We start from the raw sequence: 22,793 nt of genomic DNA, 5'->3' as shown, positions 1-22,793 counted from the left end.
CTGTCACCCTACAGTGGCCTTCCCCCCCCCCGAGAATTCTCAGTTCCTGATTTTAATGGAATGAGAGTGTTTGTTTGTAAGGGAAGGAGTCAAAAGTAATTTTGAAAAATTTATGTCCAGGTGGCTGGGAGAGGTAACGAAACAACGGAGGGGTATGCCAAATGCCAGGACCACGGGGGCTGGTGAGGCCAACTTGTGGTCCTAGAACGTAGGGAACTTACAGCCTGGGAAGTGCTATCCCCAGAAGTAGAATGTGACACAAATGTAAACTAAAATTTCCTAGTGTCCACATGAAAACTGTGAAAAGAAACAAGTTACTTTTAATAATATATTTTATTTAACCTAGTATATCTAAGATATTATGTCAGTATGAAATCAATATAAACAATTATTGAGACAGCTTACATTTGTTTTTTTCCTGCAAAGTCTCCAAAATCCTGTGAATTTTACACTGACAGCACATCCCAGTTCAGAGTAGCTACATTGCAAGTACTCAGTAGCCGCGTGTGGCTACTGGCTGTTGCATCATAGAGCATAACTGTGGGGCCATATTTTCCGACTGGAAATTGACATCCCTAGGCAATGGAATCAAAATAGCGGGTCCCGGCCAGCACTCAAAACAAACAAAAAGCAGGAAAAAATAAAATACAAAATAATAGTTTGCATCACACCTATTAAGATTGTTTAAGGAGACTTTTATTTCAGTGAATTCTTTTTATACACACATATAAATACGCATAGGCTGAGTTTTACAGTTTGAAGCTCACTGGTCTGGTGGTGGTTCATTTTTAACTATGGGGGAAAAAATGTCCATCCTCATTAAGCATTGGAGGCTCTTCTTTCCTCTTTTTTTTTTGTAAGATGTTGCTGGAGATCGTTCAGGTACTTTTATAGCTGTGAACACTTTTCTCTTTCTTCCAGACCTCAGTGTTTCCTAAAGTGTGTTCTTTGGAAAATTAATTCCAACCGTGTCCAGGAAAAAACAGAAGTGGTTGTATAGTCAAATATGTTTGGAAAAAACTACCTTTGTACCATCCTCTAGAAGTGTCCTGAGGCATATTAGCATGTTAAAGCCCATAAGTCAAGTTAGAGAAAGCTGATGACTTTGTTAATCTTGATTTTCCAAAATATGTTTTTTTAAAAAGATTTACTGATTTATTTTCGAGAGAAAGAGTGAGCGGGAGGAGGGGCAAAGGGAGAGGGAGAGAATCTCAAGCACACTCAGTCCCCGCTAAGCAGGGAGCCTGATGCAGGGCTCGATCCTGTGACCCTAATATCGTGACGTGAGCCAAAACCAAGAGTCAGCCACTGGTGACTGAGCCACCCAGGCAGCGCCTCCAAAATGTATTTGATCACAGAACCACTCATTTGCGAAACACCTATATTTCAGACACACCTTTGAGAAGTTCTGCTTCATTTTTATTGAAACTATAGGGCATAGGGTTCTCAGCTTAAAAATAATTGCAACAGGGGCGTCTGAGTAGCTCAGTTGGTCAGCCATCTTGGTTTTGGCTCAGGTTATTTTCTCGAGGTTGTGAGATTGAGCCCGCATCGGGCTCTGTACTCAGCGCAGAGTCTGTCTGCCTGAGATTCTCTCTCTCCCTCCGCTCTGACCCCCACTCACACGTTCTCTCTCTAAAATACATAAATAAATAAAATCTTTTTAAAAATGAAAAAAAATTGCAACAGTGGCATTAGAGAACTTTCTAGGGTGATGGTTCTGTATCTTGAATAGGGAGTTGATTACACACTTGTATATATTTGTCAAAACTGCACATTAGGTTTTGTATTTTACTGTGCATGTATTATACATAAATGTTAAAGAGTTAAGCAGAGGGACCCCTGGGTGGCTCAGTCGGTTAAGCGTCTGCTTCCGGCTCAGGTCATGGTCCCAGGGTCCTGGGATTGAGCTCCGCACTGGGCTCCCTGCTTCTCCCTCTGCCCCTGCCCCTCCCCCTCTTGCCCCCTGCTTGTGCACTCATGCTCTCTATCTCAAATAAATACACTCTTTTTTTTTTTTTAAGATTTTACTTATTTATTTGACAGAGATAGAGACAGCCAGCGAGAGAGGGAACACAAGCAGGGGGAGTGGGAGAGGAAGAAGCAGGCTCATAGCAGAGGAGCCTGATGTGGGGCTCGATCCCAGAATGCCGGGATCACGCCCTGAGCCGAAGGCAGACGCTCAACCGCTATGCCACCCAGGCACCCCAAATAAACTCTTTTTAAAACTTAAAAAATAAAAGTTAGATTGTCAGCAGCCTCCCTAGGCAGCATGATTTAAGAGTGGCTTTACACTTTTTTAATGACAGTCACTGTAAGAAATATATTTCTACCTTGTGCCCAGTACCGTCATATATTAAAAAAAGCTTTAAGAAACAGGGCTTACTTTTACCATTTGCCCTGAACTCTCATATTTTCTGTTCTATTCCATCCCATTCTGTCCTAGCCTTATTCTGTTCATTTAAAAAAAGTGCTAGTGAAACCCACCTAGCTGACCCGTAAGTGTCAAAACCCACATTTTGGAAAACACAATAGTTTTCATGATGGGGACTGTAGGAGGGTTGTGCGAGCGCTGTTGAGAGGGCAACACCAAGTAGCTTTATTTTCAAGGGTCACCCAGGTTGTTCCGATGTAGATTTGTTGAAGATTCCTGCCTTCTGGGGTTCCTAGGAGGAGGCCCAGGAACTCCGCCTGCTTCCTAAGAGAAGCAAAGATGGGGGTGGGGGGTAGATCTTTGGAGAAGTGAGGGCGTCGGCCTGGCAACCTAGGGGACAGGAGAGTACCCCACGTGACAAGGGAGAACTGCGGCTGGTTGGGGCCATCCCAGATGGACTCCCTACTAGTGTCATGACAGCACTTGCGGCCACACCGTGGAAGGGGAGGACTTCACGTTGCCCTTAGCTTCTGTCTTGAAACTAGAGAGATGTTGGCCATCCCCCTGGTGTCCCTGACGCAAAAATGGACACAGGGACAGTGCAAAGAGAGGACGGAGGCTGTGGCAGCAACTCTGAAGTGGGGCTGGGAGGACTGGTGTTGCCGTGAGGGCCGGGCCGGTCGGCGGCCTGCTCTGTGGCGGGCACTTAGTGGGCGCCGGAAGCTCTGGGTGGCGGCTTTGCCTGCACACTGATTCTTAAGGATATGCGAGAGGGGGGCAACCCTCTAGGGTCCCCTCCCTCTTCGGGAGCTCTGTGCTATCGCTCGATAAACTTTGCTGCCCGCCGAATTAAAAATAAAAAAGGATATGCTAGATGGACTATGGCTGCGATTGCTGAGGGAGTAATGTGTTCACTGGATGGGGTCGAAATACTTGCAGCGTCGCTAACCTGCAGGAGACAAATAAGTGTTTTCCTTGTCAGGGTGCGGACAAGATGTGCATTGAAATCGTCTCCCTGGCCTTCTACCCAGAGGCCGAAGTGATGTGTGACGAGAGCGTAAAGCAGGTGTACGTAGAGTACAAGTTCTTCGATCTACCCTTGTCGGAGACGGAGACCCCGGTGTCCCTGAGGAAGCCCCAGGCGGGGGAAGAGATCCACTTCCACTTCAGCAAAGGTGAGGCGACCCTTGCGCTTCCAGTGGGGTGGAGGCAACCGTTTTATTGATCAAAGTGATATATGCATATGGTTTTACTTGTTTTTTGTTTTTTATTATTTTTAATTGTTTTTGATGTTCATTCCAGGGTAGTTAACATACAGTGTTACATTAGTTTTAGGTACGACATGGTGCTTCAGCAATTGTATGCATTATGCCGTGCTCCTTAAATCCCCAACGCCTATTTCCCCCGCCCCCCACCCACCTCCCCTCCAGTAACCCTCTGTTCTCCATACCTAAGAGTCTGATTTCTTGATTTGTCTCTTTTTTTTCCTTTGTTCGTTTGTTTTGCTTCTTAAATTCCGCACATAAGTGAAATCATATGGTATTTGTCTTTTTCTGACTGACTTATTTCGCTTAGTCTTACACTCTCTAGATCCATCCACAGGGGCTGCACCAGTTTGCATTCCTACCAACAGGGCAAGAGGGTTTCTTTTTCTCCACATCCTCGCCAACACTTAATGTTTCTTGTTTTTGAGTTTAGCCATTCTGACAGGTGTGAGGTGATATCTCACTGTGGTTTTGATTTGCATTTCCCTGGTAATGAGTGATTTTGAACATCTTTTTCATGCATCTGTTGGCCATCTGTATGTCTACTCTGGAGAATGTTCATGTCTTCTGCCCCATTTTTTAATTAGATTATTTCTTTTTTGAGTGTTGAGTTGTTCAGTTCTTTATGTATTTTGGATACAAACCCTGTACCGGGTATGTCATTTGCAAATATCATCTTCCATTCAATAGGTTGCCTTTTAGTTTTGTTGATTATTTCCTTCACTGTGCAGAAGCTTTTTATTTTGATGTAGTTCCAATAATTTATTTTTGCTTTTATTTCAAGTGGAGGGGCAGAGGGAGAGGAAGAGAGAAACCCAAGCAGATTCCATGCTGAGTGCCGAGCCCGACTCAGGGCTCGATCCCACAACCCCAAGATCATGACCTAAACTGAATCAAGAGTTGGATGCCCAACCAATTGTGCCACCCAGGCACCCCACCATGTATCTCTTCTCATCACAATGCTATGAAACTAGAAATCAACCATAAGTAAAAAACTTAGAGCACAAATACATGGAGGTTAAATAACATGTTACTAAATGATGAATGGGTCAACCCAGAAATCAAAGAGGAAATAAAAAAAATACTTGGGGACAAATGAAAATACAATGGTTCAAAACATAGGAGACATATCTAGAAAGAAGTTGCTACGGCTGATATCTGAGAAATTACTGCCTGTGCTCTCTTCTAGGATTTTTATAGTTTCAGGTCTCACATTGAAGTCCTTAATCTATTTTGAGTTTGTTTTTGTGTATGATGTAAGAAAGTGGTCCAGATTCACTCTTTTGCATGTAGCTGTCCTGTTTTCCCAGCACCATTTGTTGATGAGACTGTCTTTTTCTTGTTGCATATTTTTGCTTCCTTTGTCAAAAATTAATCAGCCATATAATCATGGGTTTTTTTTCTGAGCTTTCTATTCTGTTCCATCGATCTATGTGTCTGTTTTTGTGCCAGTCCCGTACTGTTTGGATTACTACAGCTTTGTAGTATAGCTTGAAATCTGGGAGATTGTGATACCTCCAGCTTTGTTATTCTTTTTCAAGATCATTTTGCCTATTTGGGGTCTTTTGTGGTTCCATACAAATTTCAGGAATATTTGTTCTAATTCTGTGAAGAATGCTGTTGGTATTTTGGTAAGGATTACATTAAATCTGTAGATTGCTTTGGTTAGCATAGACATTTTAACAATATTTGTTCTTCCAATGAATGAACATAGAATATCTTTCCATGTGTTTCTGTCATCTTCAATTTCTTTCATCTTCAATTTCTTTCATCATTGTTTTATATTTTCAGAATACAGGTTTTCACCTCCTTGGTTAAGTTGATTCCTAGGTATTTTATTGTTTTTGGTGCAATTGTAAATGGGATTGCTTTCTTAATTTCTTTTTCTGTTGCTTCATTATTAGTGTATAGAAATGCAACGAGATGTGCCTGGGTCACTCAGTCAGTCAAGTGTCTGACTCTTAATCTCAGCTCAGGTCTTAATCTCAGCGTTGTGAGTTCAAGCCCAGTATTGAGCCTACTTAAATAATAATAATAATAGTAATAATAATAACAGTAAAGAAATGCAACAGATTTCTGTATATTGATTTTGTATCCTGTGACCTTACTAAATCCATTTATCAGTTCTAATAGTTTTTTGGTGGCGTATTTAGGGTTTTCTATATATAGTATCATGCCGTCTACAAATAGTGAAAGTTTTACTTCTTCCTTACCAATTTGGATGATTTTTATTCCTTTTTCCTATCTGATTGCTGTGGCTAGGACTTCCAGTACTGTGTTGAATAAAAGTGGTGAGAGTGGACATCTTTGTCTTATTCCTGGTCTTAGGGGCAAAGCTCTTAGTTTTTCACCATTGGGTATGATGTTAGCTGTGGGTTTTTCATATATGGCCTTTATTATGTTGAGGAATGTTCCCCTTAAACCTACTTTGTTGAGGAGTTTTATGAATAGATATTGTACTTTGTCAAATGCTTTTTCTCCATTTATTGAAATGATCTTTTATTGATGTGATATATCACATTGATCGATTTACAAATATTGAAACACCCTTGTATCCTGGAAATAAATCCCACTTGGTCACGGTGAATGATTTTGTTAATGGATTGTTGGATTTGGTTTGCTAATATTTTGTTGAGGATTTTTGCATCTATGTTCATTAGAGACATTGGCCTGTAGTTCTCTTTCTTTGTAGTGTCTTTATCTGGTTTTGAAATCAGGATAATGCTGGCCTCATAGAATGAATTTTTAAGTTTTCCTACCTCTTCTATTTTTTGGAATAGTTTGAGAAGAATAGGAATTAATGCTTCTTTAAATGTTTGATATAATCCACCTGTGAAGCCATCTGGTCCTGGACTTGGTTTTTTTTTTTTTTTTTTTTAACTGATTCAATTTCATTGCTGGTAATTGGTCTGTTCGAATTTTCTGTTTCTTCCTGAATCAGTTTTGGGAGGTTATATGTTTCCAGGAATTTGTTTCTTCTAGGTTGTCCAATTTGTTGGTGTATAATTTTCCCTAATAGTCTCTACAATCCTTCGTATTTCTGTGGTGTCAGTTGTTTTTTCTCCTCTTTCATTTCTGATTTTGTTTATTTGAGTCCCCCTGCTTTTTGATTAGTCTAGCTAAAGGCTTATCAATTTTGTTCATCTTTTCAAAGAACCAGTTCCTGGTTTCATTGATCTGTTCTATTGGTTTTTAAAGTTTCTATTTCTTTAATTTCTTCTCTGATCTTTATTATTTCCTTCCTTCTACTGTTTTTGGATTTTGTTTATTCTTTTTTTAGTTGCTTTAGGTATAATGTTAGGTTGTTTTTTTGAAATTTTTCTTGCTTCTTGAGTTAGGTCTGTATTCTTATAAACTTCCCTCTTAGAACAGCTTTTGCTGCATCCCAAAGTTTTTGAACCATTTTGTTTTCATTCGTCCCCATGTATTTTTTAAATTCCTCTTAGATTTCTGAGTTGACCCATTCATCATTTACTAGCATGTTATTTAACCTCCATGTATTTGTGCTCTTTCCAGATTTTTTCTTGTGGTTGATTTCTAGTTTCATAGCATTGTCAGAAAAGATACATGGTGGGGTGCCTGGGTGGCACAATTGGTTGGGCATCCAACTCTTGATTCAGCTTAGGTCATGATCTTGGGGTTGTGGGATCGAGCCCTGAGTTGGGCTCTGCACTCAGCATGGAGTCTGCTTGGGTTTCTCTCTTCCTCTCCCTCTGCCCCTCCCACTTGTGCACTCAATCTCTCTCTCTCTCAAATAAATACATCTTAAAAAAAGGAAGAAAAGTTACATGGTATGACTGATCTTTTTGAATTTGTTAAGACTTATTTTGTGGCCTAATATGTGATCTATTCTGGAGACTGTTCCATGTACACTTGAAAAGAATGTGTATTCTGCTGTGTTGGGATGGAATGTTCTGAACATATCTGTTAAATCCATCTGGTCCAATGTGTCATTCAAAGCCACTGTTTCCTTGTTGATTTTTCTGTTTGGATAATCTGTCCACTGATGTAAGTGGGGTTATGCATATGGTTTTAAAATATCAAATAGGCCTAGAAAGATTTTTAATTAAAATTAAACAGTCCCTTTTTCCATCCCTTCTCCACAAATGACTCCCTATTGTCCGCCCTGTCCTCCTCAGTCCACTACACCTCTTTTCACTTTTTCCTGCTATTTCTTGTTATTTAACTTCATGTTTCTGAGTAATATTTCTGTTGCAATTTCCTGACTCACCAAGTTTAGCTATTATCTGCTGCTTCCTATCATGACACATCAAATTTATGTCTTACACTATACCCATGTTCCCTTCCTCCCATATAGTTGGATCATAACTTTTATTTAATCCAATCTTGTTTCATTATGGATATTAAATATTAATTCTTACAGAACCAAGTAGTATGCCATGTTTGTAATACTTTTTTTATTATTTTGTCTCAATTTTTCATTTGCTCTGTCTTCATAATGCCCATGGTAATTCTTCTCATACCCTCCAACAGCCTTCCCAAGTTTTCAAGTAATCAAACCTGTCAAATGTACCAGTTGTTTTCCTTGAAGACCTCTCTTCAGCCCACCGCTCAGCTAGTATCTTACTGCTGCCATTTGGAGAATTTGATTTATTTCTCTCCTGTACTGGATTTCTTGTCTCCTGGGTCCTCTGTCATCCTCTGATTCACTTTTATATTTTAATGGGTCATATTTTCCAGTAGCTTTTAAAGAAAGAGTACATTGGAAGGAAACATTTTGAGACCATCATGTATGAAATCTCTTTATTCTACTCACATATTTAATTGATAATTAGACCAAGTATAGAAATCTATTTGGAAAACATTTTTATTCAGAATTGCAAAGGAGTTGGTCCATGGTTTTTGCCAGGAGTCTAACCTTTGTATGGAAACTACCTCTGCCTGTCCAGAAGACTTGAACATTTATTTAGCTTTGTCTGTAGTGTTCTTCAATTTTAGAATAATGTGTACATTTTTCCTGTAATTGTTCTAGCTATTCAGGGGACTCTTTCAATCCAATCTGGAAGCTCATGGCTTTTAGTTCTGGGAAATTTTATTGCATTTCTTTGATAATTTTGTCCCCAGGATTTTCTCAGAGTTCTTGATCTTCCAAATTCATCGTCTAATTTTCTCATTTTCTTCCTATGATCCTACCTCTACTTTTTCTTTCTATTTTGGGGAAATTTCCTTAATTTAAGATTTTATTTTTAAGTATGGCTCAGTAGGTTAAGCAACTGACTCTTGATTTTGGCTGAGGGACATCCTCAGGGTTGTGAGACTGAACTCCGCATCAGGCTCCATGCCCAGTGTGGATTCTCTCTCTCTCTCTCCCCTCCCCCCCCCGCCCCTTCCCAATAAATAAAATCTTAAAAAAAAAAAAAAGATTTTATTTTTAAGTAATCCCAAGTAATCTGTACATCCAATGTGAGGCTCAAACTTACAACCCCAAGATCAAGAGTTGCACGCTCTACCAACTGAGCCAGCCAGTTGCCCCTTAAATAGGTGTAGTCTTTTTCTCTTTTAAGTAAACTCTACCCCCAACCTGGGCTCAAACTCACAAGCCTTGATCAAGAGTCTCTGCCAACTGACCCAGCCAGGGGCCCCCTCAATTTTCCTTAATTTTATCTTCCAGTCATTTAAAATTTATCTTAAATTTCTAAGAGCTGTTTGTTGTTGTCTATTCTTTCTTCCCCTCCCCTTAATTATATCCTGTCCTTATATGAGGTAGAAGTTTATTTCTCGTATAGAATAAATTCTGAGGGGGGCAGTCCAGGGCTGAGGATACGCGATCCTGGCAGGGTCCCAACTCCTGTCCTGCCTTCTGATCAACCTGGTGCCTGTCTTCCATCCTTTTGGTGACCCTGTCACCCTTAAGGGCTGCCGGGGAAGGGGAGGATGCCTCCTGGTTGGGCCTGTTAATCGTGTTTCACGGAACACACTAGCCAGAGCTCAGTCGTGTAGCCAGAGCTAGCTGACATAGAGGCTGGAACACAAGCTAGTGTGTTGGGGGCTGCAGCATTCCCGTATAAAAACGAGGAGGAAGGGGTGGGTGGGTGTGGAGACAGGCACCCTGAGTTGAACCTGCCGTGTAGAACTCAAACCTGTAGGTGGCCCTAAGATATCTGTCTCCCGGGATTCTTCCAGCTGTGGGGGGGGGGGGGGNGTTTTTCTTGGGACAATGACAGAACAGCTTTCAATGCAGATTGGAAAGCTTCCTTTTTATCAGGGTCAACAAAGTTTTTCTTAAAGGGCCAGATAGCAAATATTTTAGGCTTTGTGGACCAAATGGTGTCTGTCACAGCTGTTCAGCTCCGTCACTGTAGTTGGAAAGCAACCACGGCTAATAGGTAAACACATAGGCGTTGGCTGTATTCAGTAAGAACTTTATTTACCAAAACAGGTGGCCCAGCCATGAGCCCTAGCTTGCCAGCCTCTTTTCTGTCCCGGTTTTACATATATCACTTACGAAAGTCTTCGTGCCCAAAGAGCAACAGCGTATGATTCTTTGCTTTCCTCCTCTCTCATCCTTCATACAGTGATAGACCTGGACCCACTGGAACAAAAAGGCCGAAGGCAGTTTCTGTTCGCCATGCTGCACAGACAAGATCCTGAGCAGGGACGGTAAGCACCTGCTTTCCGCTTGGGAAGGAGGGAGATACTATCCACACAGGAATTCATTCGGAGTTTAAGTTTGGTTTTGTGCTGATATTGAATATCCTGATACTTCTCTCATAGTGATTTACTGAAGGGATTTCTCGTCTCCATGAGTCTAATTCATGTTTGCAACTACCTGACAAACTCATCAGTGTAGTTCCTCTCTCACCCACGCCAGCCCGAGAAGCACTGTTTTTGTGGCAAGTACTTGAATACCAACAGTGCTCTGTGAGGAATGGACAAAACCCTTTGACATTCTCAGATCATTTCTCACAAACACCGTTGTTAGCTTACCAAATATTACTTCTTTATAATATTAATTTCCTATTTAGTTTCTAAGTAGTCTCCATGCCCAGCATGGAGCCCAACGTGGGGCTTACACTCACGACCCACAGGTCAAGACCAGGGCGGAGATTAAGTGTTGGACGCTTCATCGACCAAGCTACCCAGGCACCCCCATATTTAGATTTTTAAAATTATTTCTCTACAGGAGTACTTTGACTTTGATGTAACTGAAGTAAATTCGAGGCGTACTATCAATTTTAGGAAAGCGTCCTTGTTATTCCTGAGGAGGCCTCCGCTTAGAAGTTCCCGATGAAACGCACAGGACATAGTTAAACTGAGAAAATTATTTGCTGTTTAGCTGAAATTTGAAATTCACATTGAAGTGGGCATCTGTTTGGGGTTTTTTGGTTTTGGCAAGATCTAGCAATGTTGCCTCCTTTTCAAGTGTGTGGGTGAGAAGTAATACAGGGCTGGTGTTTTAGCCCAATAAATTTAATTTGCATTTACTTTGTCTCCAGTTAGTCATAGAGAGGACTGAGAAAGGAGCCACGGAAATAAACAGTGACTGACTCCAGTGTCACCGTGTACTTAAGCAGATAGCAGCTTACTGGTACTTTTTGGGAATGGAAAGCGTTTTGGTCGTTTCCCTTCTGCATCAATGTTAAATTTAGTTATCTTTTTTTTCTCTCAGCATTCCTAGAATACTCTCTTCCTTTATTCCCCTACAGTGGTAGCTTTTTTTTCTTTTTGTACCTTCTATTCGATTTTAGATTTCGATTGATCTTAACTTTCTTTTTGCCGGCGTCATACAGTACACAGAACATTGGCTTTGTAATCAGAGACCTGGTTTGGAATCCTGACTCTTCCACTTACTAGCTCTGCGATCTCTGAATATTACTTTACTTGAAGGCTTCTGTGAGGATACAACTGAAATAATGTAGTTTATCTAAAGCATATGGGGGCGCCTGGGTGGCTCAGTCAGACGTCTGACACTTGACCTCAGCTTGGGTCTTGACCTCAGGGTCGTGAGGGAATGAGTAATTAATGAAGAATGAATGCATGCATGCATGTAGGTATTTGGAATTGTGCCCTGTACCTGGAAAAGGGAAAATTGGGGTCAGGGAGTCAGCATTATCCCTTTGGATTGCTGAAGTTCTCAGTAAGGATACAGAAGAATCGTCACAAATGAATATTGCTTTATGAGCTAAGAATGTATCTCAGAAGAATTTCTTTTTATTTTATTTTTTTAAAGATTTTATTTATTTATTTGACAGAGATAGAGACAGCCAGCGAGAGAGGGAACACAAGCAGGGGGAGTGGGAGAGGAAGAAGCAGGCTCATAGCGGAGGAGCCTGATGTGGGGCTCGATCCCATAACGCCGGGATCACGCCCTGAGCCGAAGGCAGACGCTTAACCGCTGTGCCACCCAGGCGCCCCGAAAATTTCTTTTTAGCTTCATCCTTTAAATGCACCAAGTCCTTACTCTGTCGCCATTATAGTCGTGTACAATGGAGGCAAGGGAAGTGATTCAGGGAAAACACTGAGTAGTGTATTACTTTTCTCTTTACATGTGTATTTAAGCCTTAGAGTATCAACAGTACTGAGTTAAATGGAATTTCCCCCCTTCAGTTTAAAGTTTACAGTGGTAAGTGATCCTATGGACGAGGAAAAGAAAGAATGTCAAGAAGTAGGATACGCGTTTCTGGAACTGTGGCAGAACATGGAATCAGGAAAAGACGGCGTAGAGCAAGAGCTAGACAGTGAGTAATACATTTTTCTGCTTCTCAGTTTCACTTATTTCTAAGGAAGTCAGCCTAAGCACGAATACTTTCCCTGTTTTACCTTCAGTATGTAATTACCACTATGAAGTTGATGATACGAACCGGATCCACATCCTTACAGCTGTATTTACTTCTGGATCGAGCATGAGAGTGGTCAGTGGTGTATTTTAGCCCACGTACCTCATGACAACTAGAATACAATCTTTTATGAATCTCCAGTGTTTGAAATAGGGGGATTTTGAAAAGACCAATTCTTTTAATTTCAGTCATATTTAAAGATCAGAATTCCTGATTTCTCTTAAGCATATAAGGTTTGTAAAGTCAGCGAACATCCTCTTTTAACGTGTGACCCTTCACCCAGTCTCTTCTACAGACACCCACTCTCCTGCCCCCTCACACCCCGCGGTATTTCTCAGAGTTGTTTGGAGGCTGTTGTTTCTCTGGTTACCAAATCTTAACCATCCTGCTTCAGAAGCATCTTGACCGCATCCTCACCTCCACCCCATTTCCATCTGCTAGTGTTTCTCTACAAAGTCTGATCATCACATTCTTTTTAAATCCAGTTCTAACAGTGTTTGCTGCAAGACTGGCAGGCTTTAAAAATATCTGCCTTTGAATGCCTTTAGGTGGGTCTGTTCTGCCAGCCCCCACTGCTCTTACCCTGCGTGCCTGGGATTTCACGTTTACCTTGTCTGGGAGGCTGTAAGGTCCCGAAGAGTACTCACTAGACCAGTGGTTTTCAAACTGCCGGTCCTAACCAACCAATGGGTGGTGAAATAAAATTAGTAAGTCATGACCAGAACGGGGGGAGGGGGGCTGTAGAAAGTATCAGAGTATCTGAGGTACATGGGTATTGAGTCACGATATAAAATTATAGTAAGATTTGAGGAATGCTCTTCAGACCAGGGCCTCAGAGTTCCAACTAGCTGGTAGACAAGATTCTTCATTTTATTCCTCCAGTGACTCTCCAAGTGAGGTGCTGGGCAAGTTGTGTAACCTGTGTCCGTCTCAACTGCAAGATGAGAATAGCAGTTGCTCCCTCACAGGCACGTCCCGAGGATTGAGGGAATGCTGAAGGGAAGGCTTGCGGGAGAGGAGTGTTTAGGAGGGCGCTGGCTCGCTGGCACATGGCCGGGGGTGGGGGGGGGGTCTGTCACCTGTTTTCCAGCTCACACTCCCCAATTCGATTCCTGAACCCATTCCTGACATGCTGCGCCCTTCCTGGCTTCTGGGCACTTGGTACAGAAGGAACATCCCCTGAAGCCTTTTCTAGTCACTACCTTAACATTACTAAAGCCTATGAATAATGTCTCAATTATTTTGATTTTTTTAAACATCAAAAGAAAAATTTATAGTAATTTATTATGGCTGCCCTTCCTTCCGCTCAGGCTTTAATCATGTTGGTCTGATTTGAAAAACAAAACACTGCTTTCTAGCCCTTCAGCTACCTTCTCTCTGAGCACTTTCAAACTCCGCTCCTTGAAATATTTGCTGAACGGTCAGTCAGTGCGGTGCTATTCTGGCACCTCCTACACTGTTAAGATCAAGTTTTCATCCAAATGCTTTTTGACTCCGTTCTTACCAATTTTCCTAATTGTCCAATCCAATTGGTTTTATTCATCCTACTTGACCTTTTAAAATCTCTAATATTATTGCTCATTCTTGTTTTTAAATGCCATTCTCCCTTTTTGATACCATCTGACTTTCCATATCGCTCTGTGGGGGATCCTCCTGTTTCTTTACAGGGTCTTCTTCCCGGGTTTGAACGTTGGGGTTCTCCTGGTTCACTTCTTGGCCTTTTTCTCTCTCCATATACCCTCTTCCTGGGTGTTTGCATTCGCTCCCAGGATTTTAATTCTAATCTAAAAATGATCACAAATCTAGGTTTCCAGTCCGGATTTTTAATAAAATCTAGACTTACAGTAGACCAACATTCACTACTTCTATGTTCCCTTAGTACCTAAAACGTGACTATAACTTTGTACCTTGTGTTCCCTCTTACCCACCATCCAGGTATCTAAATTAGAATGGTCATCCTTGATTCTAGCCTACTCCTCACTCCCAACACTTAATCACATTATTTTTAGCTCTCGAATGTTCTGAATCTGTCCTTACCTCTCCATCCCATTATACTTCAGACGCCTTCAACTCTCCTGAATTACTGCAACCGCCTCATAACTACCCTCCCGGATCTACTCGTGCCCCCAATTATATTCTCTAAATAATGGGCCATTTTTCTAGAACCCAATAAAAATCACCACTTCTACACTTCAGCTAAAACCAGATCCCTTAGAAGACAATCAAGTCCCTTTATGATCTGGCCCCTGCTTATCTATACAGATTCACTTTTTTTATTTTTTAAGATTTATTTATGAGAGAGCGTGCACGCACATGCATATGTAAGTCGGGGGAGAGTCAGAGGGACGACGTCCCAAGCCAGTTCGCCGTTGAGCAAGGAGCCCGACACAGGACTCGATCTCACAACCCTGAGGCCACATCCTGAGCCAAAATCAAGATTTGGATAATTAACTGACTGAGCCACCCAAGGCGCCCCACATACACGGCTTCACTTCTGCCACTCCTTGCAGCTTTCTCAACTTGTCGGGTTCTCATGTCTTGGCCTGTGCTTAGAATACCTTAAAGCCTTAGCTCAGGGATTGTCTCCTGCAGGCCTTTTCCAACTCCTCCACCCTGGGTGAGGGGCCACTTTTGCATGTTCCCAAAGCCCCTCGCATACTGTACTGACTGTGCTCCCCCTTCTTTCCGCTAGACTGCGCCCCCTACGAAATGAGGCTGTGACTTCAGTATCACCACCCCTCACACGGTACATGGCAGTTATTTAAGGGTTTTCTGACTGAATAATGCTGCCGCCTGACCTGTTCACCTTTCCTCTCCCAACAGTTGTCAGCCCTGAAGATCAGGCCACCAAAATAGGACGGCTGAAGGTGTCCCTTGGAGCTGCTGCCGCCCTCCATGCTATTTACAAGGAGATGACGGAAGAGGTGTTTTCGTGATGGAGCAAGTACCATTCCATTCTAAACTCTCTGAGGGAACCATAGTAAAAAGTCTCTTATAAAGTAACTTGCTATACCGTGAATTTGGTTTACTGTGATGTCTGGTATCGCTCAATCTAATGACGAAAGCTTAGAAGGACGGAAGCGAATCTCTGTGATCCTCCCTGGACAAAGGCGTTCTCTAACGTCTCAGCACTCTCCCAGTGAGAAGCAGGCCTGCTATCAGGAACTGCAAAAGAACGGTCACAAAAGGTAAATTTACAAAAACAACAACAACAACAACAAAAAAAAAACCACAGTTTATTTATCTTTTAGTTCTTCCAAAATTGAAAATATCAAGTCCTACTGCTAAGGAGAAAAAAAACAAACAAACAAATAAAATCTGAGACCCCTCCCCCCCCTTCTCATAAAGTCACAGAACACAGAAGGAACTGCAGTGGGACAGGTGGGTGCAGAGAACCAGGAGGGGGAGGATGGCGAGATAAACTCCCCAAATACTTAAAAAGCTGTTCAACAGAAACTGTGATAAATACAGGACAATGCAAGACAAGTAAAAATAAGGAGCAGCAGTGACGAGAGGCTGTGTTGTAGACGTGGCCTCCCTTCCTCTTCTCTTTTCTCATCAGGGTATTCTAGGCCCCAGGCATGACCTGCCCCTTCCAGATCTAAATGTTGATTCCTCTGAGCCTCCTTCTAGGTTTCACTAGAAGCAGTGCGTGAGGCACAACCATTCTTCCTCAGATACATCAGAAAAGAAACAGTGGTACTTCTGCTTCTACCACGGTACCATGTGTGAGGAGGATGAAACCGAGCCCGGGAGTGCCACTGCTTCTCAGGTCGTCCAAGGCAGCACAGATACCTCTATCTGCGTGAGCAAGAAAGCAGGAAAACTCAGACGGAGGTACCAGCCCGATCTGCCTCACTAGCTCGGCTTGTATGGTTTATCACAACTATGAGCAAATTCCAAGAACCTTTTCTTGAGTACTGCAAAGATGGGACGTAAAGAGGTGTGAGGAAGGTCATGGCAGTAGGGTAGGATGGAGGCTCGGACCTGTTGGTCAAGAACCATGGTACAGGTAGTTAGGGGTCACCTCGTACCAATGTCTTGGAAATACAGCTTTGAGACATCAAAGAATAAGATGTCAGAAGCCGTCGATGTCCTGGCAGAAGGTGGTAGGAAGAGAGAGGAATGCAACGGTACTTATTAACAGCGGAAGCCTCTGCCCTTCTTCAAGACACCTCCTCCCTCGCCATCTGGATGGGGCCACCGGCACGTGTCCTGGTGGGCCTGGAATTCCCCGAGTAGATTGGTCCACACAAATGGCCCCCTAAACCCATTAACACAAATGGCAAAACTTCAAAAGGAAAAACAAGGAAAAATACAGTTTCTATGTCATGTAAAATTTGTAGGGGTTGGCTGGATAAAGAATGGAGCGGAGGACCAAAGTTCAGAAGTTACTTCCTCTTTTTCTTGGGGGGTGCAGAGCTGTGTCTGGAACCACGGTTAGAGCCACGGCCTGAACTGTGCACAGATGCCTTCCTCTTCCGGCTCATACTTCGACTCTGTTCTTCTTCTTCCTCGTAACGACTTTCACGGTCCGCTACACACGAGAAAGAGGCATTACTAGTTAGTGACAGGTTAGCTTTGACACCTACTAGTACGCACTACTAGAGTGCGTAATCTGGCGTCAAACTTAGGTTTGAATCTGTTCATCTCAGTCGCTTCTTGGTTGTGTGTTTGGGCACGTACTTAACCTTTCTGAGCCTTGGTTTATGTATTCATACGATGGAAAACTTTTTTACGATTAAATAAGGTAATCTATGCAAAGTAGCTATCCCAATGCTTGGGGTCCAGTAGATAATATTTCCCTTTCACCTTTTACTTGTATCTGGCGTTTGGTTTCAGAGTAATTCAACTAGTATTATAAAAACAGTCCTAACCCAGAAGAAGCCTAGGAAGTCAGACTATTATAGGCCTTACATTTGGAAACGGGCCTAATTCCGGAGCCTTCCAAGACTACGTGACTATCCCTGCTATGGGCCCAGATGAAGAAAGCGTCAGTTCGACAGAGTCACGCCACTTGGAAGAGTGGGACGCATTCCAGAGCTTATCTGCTCCTCTGACGAAGCTGTAGCTAAACTCCGCAGGAGTTGTACAGTATTCTTTTGTTACTTGTATTAGGCAAAAAAAAAATCTCAAAATACTAAAATCTGCTAGAAATTTGTGCCTCAAAAATAAACAACAAACAACAAAAAGTTTACCTTTTCGGGCTTCCTCCTCCAGTTCATCCCAATCCTTTCCACTCTCTTCTTCACTGCCCAGTGATTCCTTGGAATAGTCTAGAACACGACGGATTAAGCATTATTCTTTAGACAGGAACTGAATGCCAGAATTCTTCCCTCCTTTGTAAGTTTCCAGAAATGACATTAGATTGGAAAGCCATGAACAATTTTCCCTATAAAGACGAACCTGATTCTTCAGCTTCTGACGAATAGTCTTCATCGCTGTCCTCCTCCTCCTCTTCATAGTCGTCCTCTGAAGGATTGAAAGTCTCATCTTCAATTTCAGACTCTGAATCCCCTTCCTCAGCATCACTCCCCTGGTGAGTCAGAGAGCACAATACTCTTTACTGGGTCCTTTTTGGCACTCACTTGATTAATGAATTAATTCAGGCCCCTTAGCACACCAGCGATATTTCTTATTTACATGAAAAAAGTAAAACAAAACCCCAAAACCCCGAGTGACCAAGGGATAAAAGGACTAATTTAAAATATACTAGTAAAGTGCAATTACTAAATAAATATCTAATTCACATTTCTTAAAGATTCACTTTACCCTTCCTTACCCAGGAAAAGTAACCACAGAAATACTCTTGGTAATAATGTATTATGCAGTGGTGGAGGAACCTTCTTAGAAAACAATTTTTGCAAAATGCCCTAAAGTTACACCTGAAACTGATAATATGCTGTATGTTAATTATACCTCAAATAATAACAATTAAAAAAAAAGTAAAAATGCCCTGAAGAATTTTTTCCCCAGTACTAAGAAAGAAATCTGAGTGGCTACCAGTCCCCAATTTATCATCTACCTGTGAAACTCACCTGGGGAAGCAGTGTAGTAAGACTGACCTCCCACTCGGTCTGCTCCCTTATGTGCTACTTACATGGCATTTCCTAGCTGCCCATATGGTCATGGGCACCACCATGTACCAGAAAAGAAACCCCACACTCACGCACCTCACCCTCAGGCTCTAGGAAAGACCAGCCACCTTGTTCGAAGAAGCCCTCGGGATCGTCGACAATGGTCTTCATGATTTTAGTCCAGTTGAGGGACTGCACTCCTTCTGTGTACTTTAGGTCACAGGAACTGAGAGACAGGACATTACGAAGTCAAAATCAATTCTCTGTATTTTCTGAGAACGTACTGTGTCATCTTGCTCATAAGCATCTCTGAATGTAGATAACCTTTTCCTAAATATAGGAAAGCAGATATTCTTTGCACTCTGCCACCAGAAGAGACCCAAACGGCTGATATTTGGTCTCCCAGACACCAGCGCCCGTGACAGAGCAGCATTCCAACTGAAGCAAGCCTTGTCTCTTGAACAAAGCTTATCGTGTTTTTGTTTTCCATTTTCTTTCTTAAGCACCAACCTCCCTGTTCCTCCTTTAGCCTTCTGTCCTCCTCACCTATGCTTTCCCCTCTCCAAATCACTCTTGTTTGCAAGTAGTTTCAACTTATAACCATTTCTAGGATTCTTACTCTTCAGCTCTGACCATGCACGCCACTGCAGTTCAGAAAGGGCGACCAGCCCTGGCTTTCCCTCCCCAATCTTCCACTGCTTTCTTATGTATTGCTTATCTGATGCAAGGTCTATTTGAAGGTAGGGATAAGTTGTTTGTTTATTTAGTACCGAAAGCACCCTGTATTAAGATGTTCAAATGACTTTCTTTTACCCGCTTCCCTTGAGGAGAGCTCAATCAATTCAAGTGGGCGGGAAGGAAGACAAAAGGAAACCAAAGAAATGACAATAGTGAGGATCACAGCAAGAAACCTTTGGCACAAAATCTATCTGCGAACCACTGCCGCAAGTCCGTTACAGGCACTGTGTCAGACACACCTGCGCTGCTAGCCGCGGGGCTAACCGGGACTAGATTTACCTTGTCACTCTGAACAACCGGAAAACCAAATGAGCTACGAAGCAGCTTTCAAACACTGGATAAAAAGCAGCACAGACTATAATCCCCTAAAGGAGGAAACATACAGGGTTCTGTTTTACAACTGCCCAAGTTTTCTGCCTGGAGGCAGTTCCCCCCCCCATGCAGGGAAGGGGAACCCAATCGGAACTTGAGAGAGGGGATTTCAGGAGGCTGAGACAGCTAGAATTTGTGGGGCGGGAGTACTAGAGGAGAGAGTGATAGAAAAAGCTCTGGAAACGTGCAGAGGGATCCCCTCCAATCTTTGGCCGAGAACGTACCTCCACACACATGAGAGGAAGCTAAGAAGAGCTGGGCAAAACAGCACTGGAAAGCAGAGGCCAGACAATTCCCAGATCTCACACTAAGCTGCAGATAGTTCCTGTTCCCACCAGCTTCGGTGGGAAGACCTTAGAACACAGTGAATCAGAGCCCTCAAAGAGTACTGCCTCAGCGATGGGGTACATGAGTCCTAGACGAAAGCTGTTCTGACCAGCAACAGTGGCATTTGTGAACAAGTTCTGAAAGATCAAGTGGTATTCGGGTCACTCAGCTATACCAAGAATGAAAGCCATGACAAGTTTTAAAAGCGTACCACATAAAAATGTGTAGTCACACTGTTTGGCAGTTGATCACAAATTACCAGACATGCAAAAAGGCAGAAGAAAAATCAACCAACAGAAACACACCCAGAAAATACAAAGATAGTGGATGCAAATATCAGATATAATGATGTTAAAAAAGCTATTATAAATATGCTCCATATGTTCGAGAGGGAAGAGAGGAACTCGAAGATGTTGAGAAGTGAAGAAATATGTGTAATTAGTCTCAGAAAGACAAAGGGAGGGGCGACTGAGCAAAAATTTGAATAATGGCCAAAACATTCCGAGATGTGATGAAAACTACACAACCCACAGATCTGAGAAGCCCAGTGCACACTAAGGAGAATAATCATTAAAAATGAACAAAACACAGCAAAGCACCTAATAAACTGCTAAAAACCAATGATACAAATAGAAAAATATCCTGAGGGAAAAAAGTCAATCTGTACAGGGTACAAAGAATGACAGCAGACATCTCAGCAGAAACCCAGGAAGTTGGAAGACAATGGAGCAACATCTTGTAAATATTAAAAAAGACTATCAACTTGCACTTCTACATCCAGCAAAAAACATCTTTCTGAAATGAAAAGGAAATAAAGACTTTCAAGAAAAAAGCTGAGAGAATTTGTCACCAGAAAATCTACACCTCAAATGCTAAGGAAGGTTTATGAGGCAAAGAAAAATTAAAGCAGACAGAAGGTTGGAACCACACAATGGCGTGAAGAGCACCAGGAATGATAAATACATTAGTAAATACCCAAGACCCCCCCCCCCCATTTTATAAATCAAGAGATAACTGCCTGGGAGCATGCGGCTGGCTCAGTCAGAAGAGCATGCAACTCTTGATCTCGGGGTCATGAGTCTGAGCGCCATGTCAGGTGTAGCGATTACAAAAAAATGAAAACAAACACACAAACAAAACCAACCAAAAAAAACACCAAACCAAAAACAAAACCCCAAAAAGACCTTAATATACAATCATAAAATTAATCCAAAAGGAGGCATAAAAATGAGAAAAGAAACAACAGAGGAGACAGACAAAGAGCAAGGTGGTAGATTTAAACCCAACCACAGTGACAGTTAACAATAAATGTAAATGGTCTGTTTCACCAACCCAATTAAAAGTAGAAGAGTAGATTAAAACAGGTGAGACCCAAACATATGTTGTCTCCAAGGAGCTACTTTAAAGTTAAAAGTAAAAGGACAAAAAAGACACGTATACAAACAGTAATCAAACTAAAGCTAGGAGTCCGTAATAATGACACACCAAGTAGATTCTGAAACAAGGACTATTATTAGGAATGAGGAAGGACACTTCATCATGCTGGAAAAAAAATAAAATTAAACCTCTAGGCAGACTTACCAAGAAAAAGAGGAAACAAATGATCCGTATTAGGGATGAAAGGAAACACCATGATAATCGTACAAATACGAAAACTGATCACGTAGATTAGGGAGACCAGTTGTTCAAAGACAGAAGATGATTCTAAAATTTACATAGACTAGTCAATGTAACATAGCCAGTTTTTTTAAGGATTTTATTTATTTGAGAGAGAGAGAGAGAACATGAGCAGGGGAGAGCAGCAGGCAGACGGAGAAGCAGGCTCCTCACTGAGCAGAGAGCCTGATGCGGGGCTCAATCCCAGGACCCTAGGATCACGACCTGAGCCAAAGGTAGACGCTTAACCAAGAGAGCCCCCCAGGCGTCCCTAAATTGGCCAATTTGAAAAGGAACATGTTTGGAAGACGGACACTACCTGATTTCAAGACTTACTATAAAGCTGTAATCATGACAGTGGCGTAAGGACACACAGACGCCAATGCAACAGAACAGACCCTCTCCTACATGGTTGATTTCTTTTTTTTTTTTTTTTACAAAGATGCCAAGATAATTCAGTAACTAGGGGATAATCTCATCACAAATGGTACAAAATAGACCCTCTCCTACATGGTTCATTTCTTTTTCTTACAAAGATGCCAAAATAATTCAGTAACTAGGAGATGATCTCATCACGAATGGTACTAGAATTGCTGTATGTAGGTGAAGTATGAACCTTGACCCTTACGCTACAGTAAGAAATCAGCTCCAAACGGATCGCAGACCTAAATATGAGACCTACACCTATAAAATCCTAGGAGAAAACAGGAAATGTTTATGACTTTGGGTTAGTCCCCAAGTCCCCTTATTAGGTAAGGCATAAAAAGCAAAAATTACAAAAGAAAGAGTAGATCTAACAGATTTCAGGAGAATTTTCCACTTCTAGTCTTTAAAAGACACTCGAGAAAATGAAGAGGCATAGAAACTACTGAAAGGGGCGCCTGGGTGGCTCAGTCGGTTAAGTGGCTGACTCTTGATTTCAGCTCAAGTCCTGATCTCAAGGTCCTAGGACTGAGCCCCACATCAGGCTCGGCGCTCAGGGGGTGGTCTGCTCGAACATTCGCTCACTCACGTCTCTCTAAAATAAATAAGTCTTTAAGAAAAAGAAAGAAAACATATATAAAACCTGTATCTGATGAAGGATTTACATCCAGTCTAAAGAATTTTTAAATTTATTTTTATTTTTTTAAAAGACTTTACTTATTTTAGAGAGAGAGAGAGCACGAGTGGGGGGAGGAGCATAGGG

At 42.0% G+C, this 22,793-nt stretch overlaps 2 protein-coding genes across 2 annotated transcripts in view; one reads left to right on the top strand and one right to left on the bottom strand.

Annotated features, from left to right (window-relative positions):
* Nucleotides 1-15,665, top strand: part of RPGRIP1 (RPGR interacting protein 1) — a 65,818-nt gene extending 50,153 nt beyond the window's left edge. The window contains exons 21-24 of the mRNA XM_008711129.2: nt 3,357-3,549; nt 10,176-10,260; nt 12,208-12,338; nt 15,261-15,665. Of these exons, the coding sequence (XP_008709351.2) occupies nt 3,357-3,549; nt 10,176-10,260; nt 12,208-12,338; nt 15,261-15,373 (522 nt within the window). The 3' untranslated portion in view covers nt 15,374-15,665. The remainder of the gene's footprint in view (nt 1-3,356; nt 3,550-10,175; nt 10,261-12,207; nt 12,339-15,260) is intronic.
* SUPT16H (SPT16 homolog, facilitates chromatin remodeling subunit) overlaps nt 15,658-22,793 on the bottom strand; it is a 36,438-nt gene continuing 29,302 nt past the window's right edge. Inside the window, exons 23-26 of the mRNA XM_008711130.2 lie at nt 18,611-18,740; nt 17,844-17,973; nt 17,636-17,713; nt 15,658-16,974 (exon numbers count right to left, since the gene is read on the bottom strand). Coding sequence (XP_008709352.1) covers nt 16,829-16,974; nt 17,636-17,713; nt 17,844-17,973; nt 18,611-18,740 — 484 coding nt within the window. The 3' untranslated portion in view covers nt 15,658-16,828. The remainder of the gene's footprint in view (nt 16,975-17,635; nt 17,714-17,843; nt 17,974-18,610; nt 18,741-22,793) is intronic.

This window comes from Ursus maritimus, unplaced genomic scaffold (assembly GCF_017311325.1).
Source record: "Ursus maritimus isolate PB19 unplaced genomic scaffold, ASM1731132v1 scaffold_36, whole genome shotgun sequence".
Taxonomy (NCBI): Eukaryota; Metazoa; Chordata; class Mammalia; order Carnivora; family Ursidae; genus Ursus; species Ursus maritimus.
This window is presented reverse-complemented; position numbering and strand designations above follow the sequence as displayed.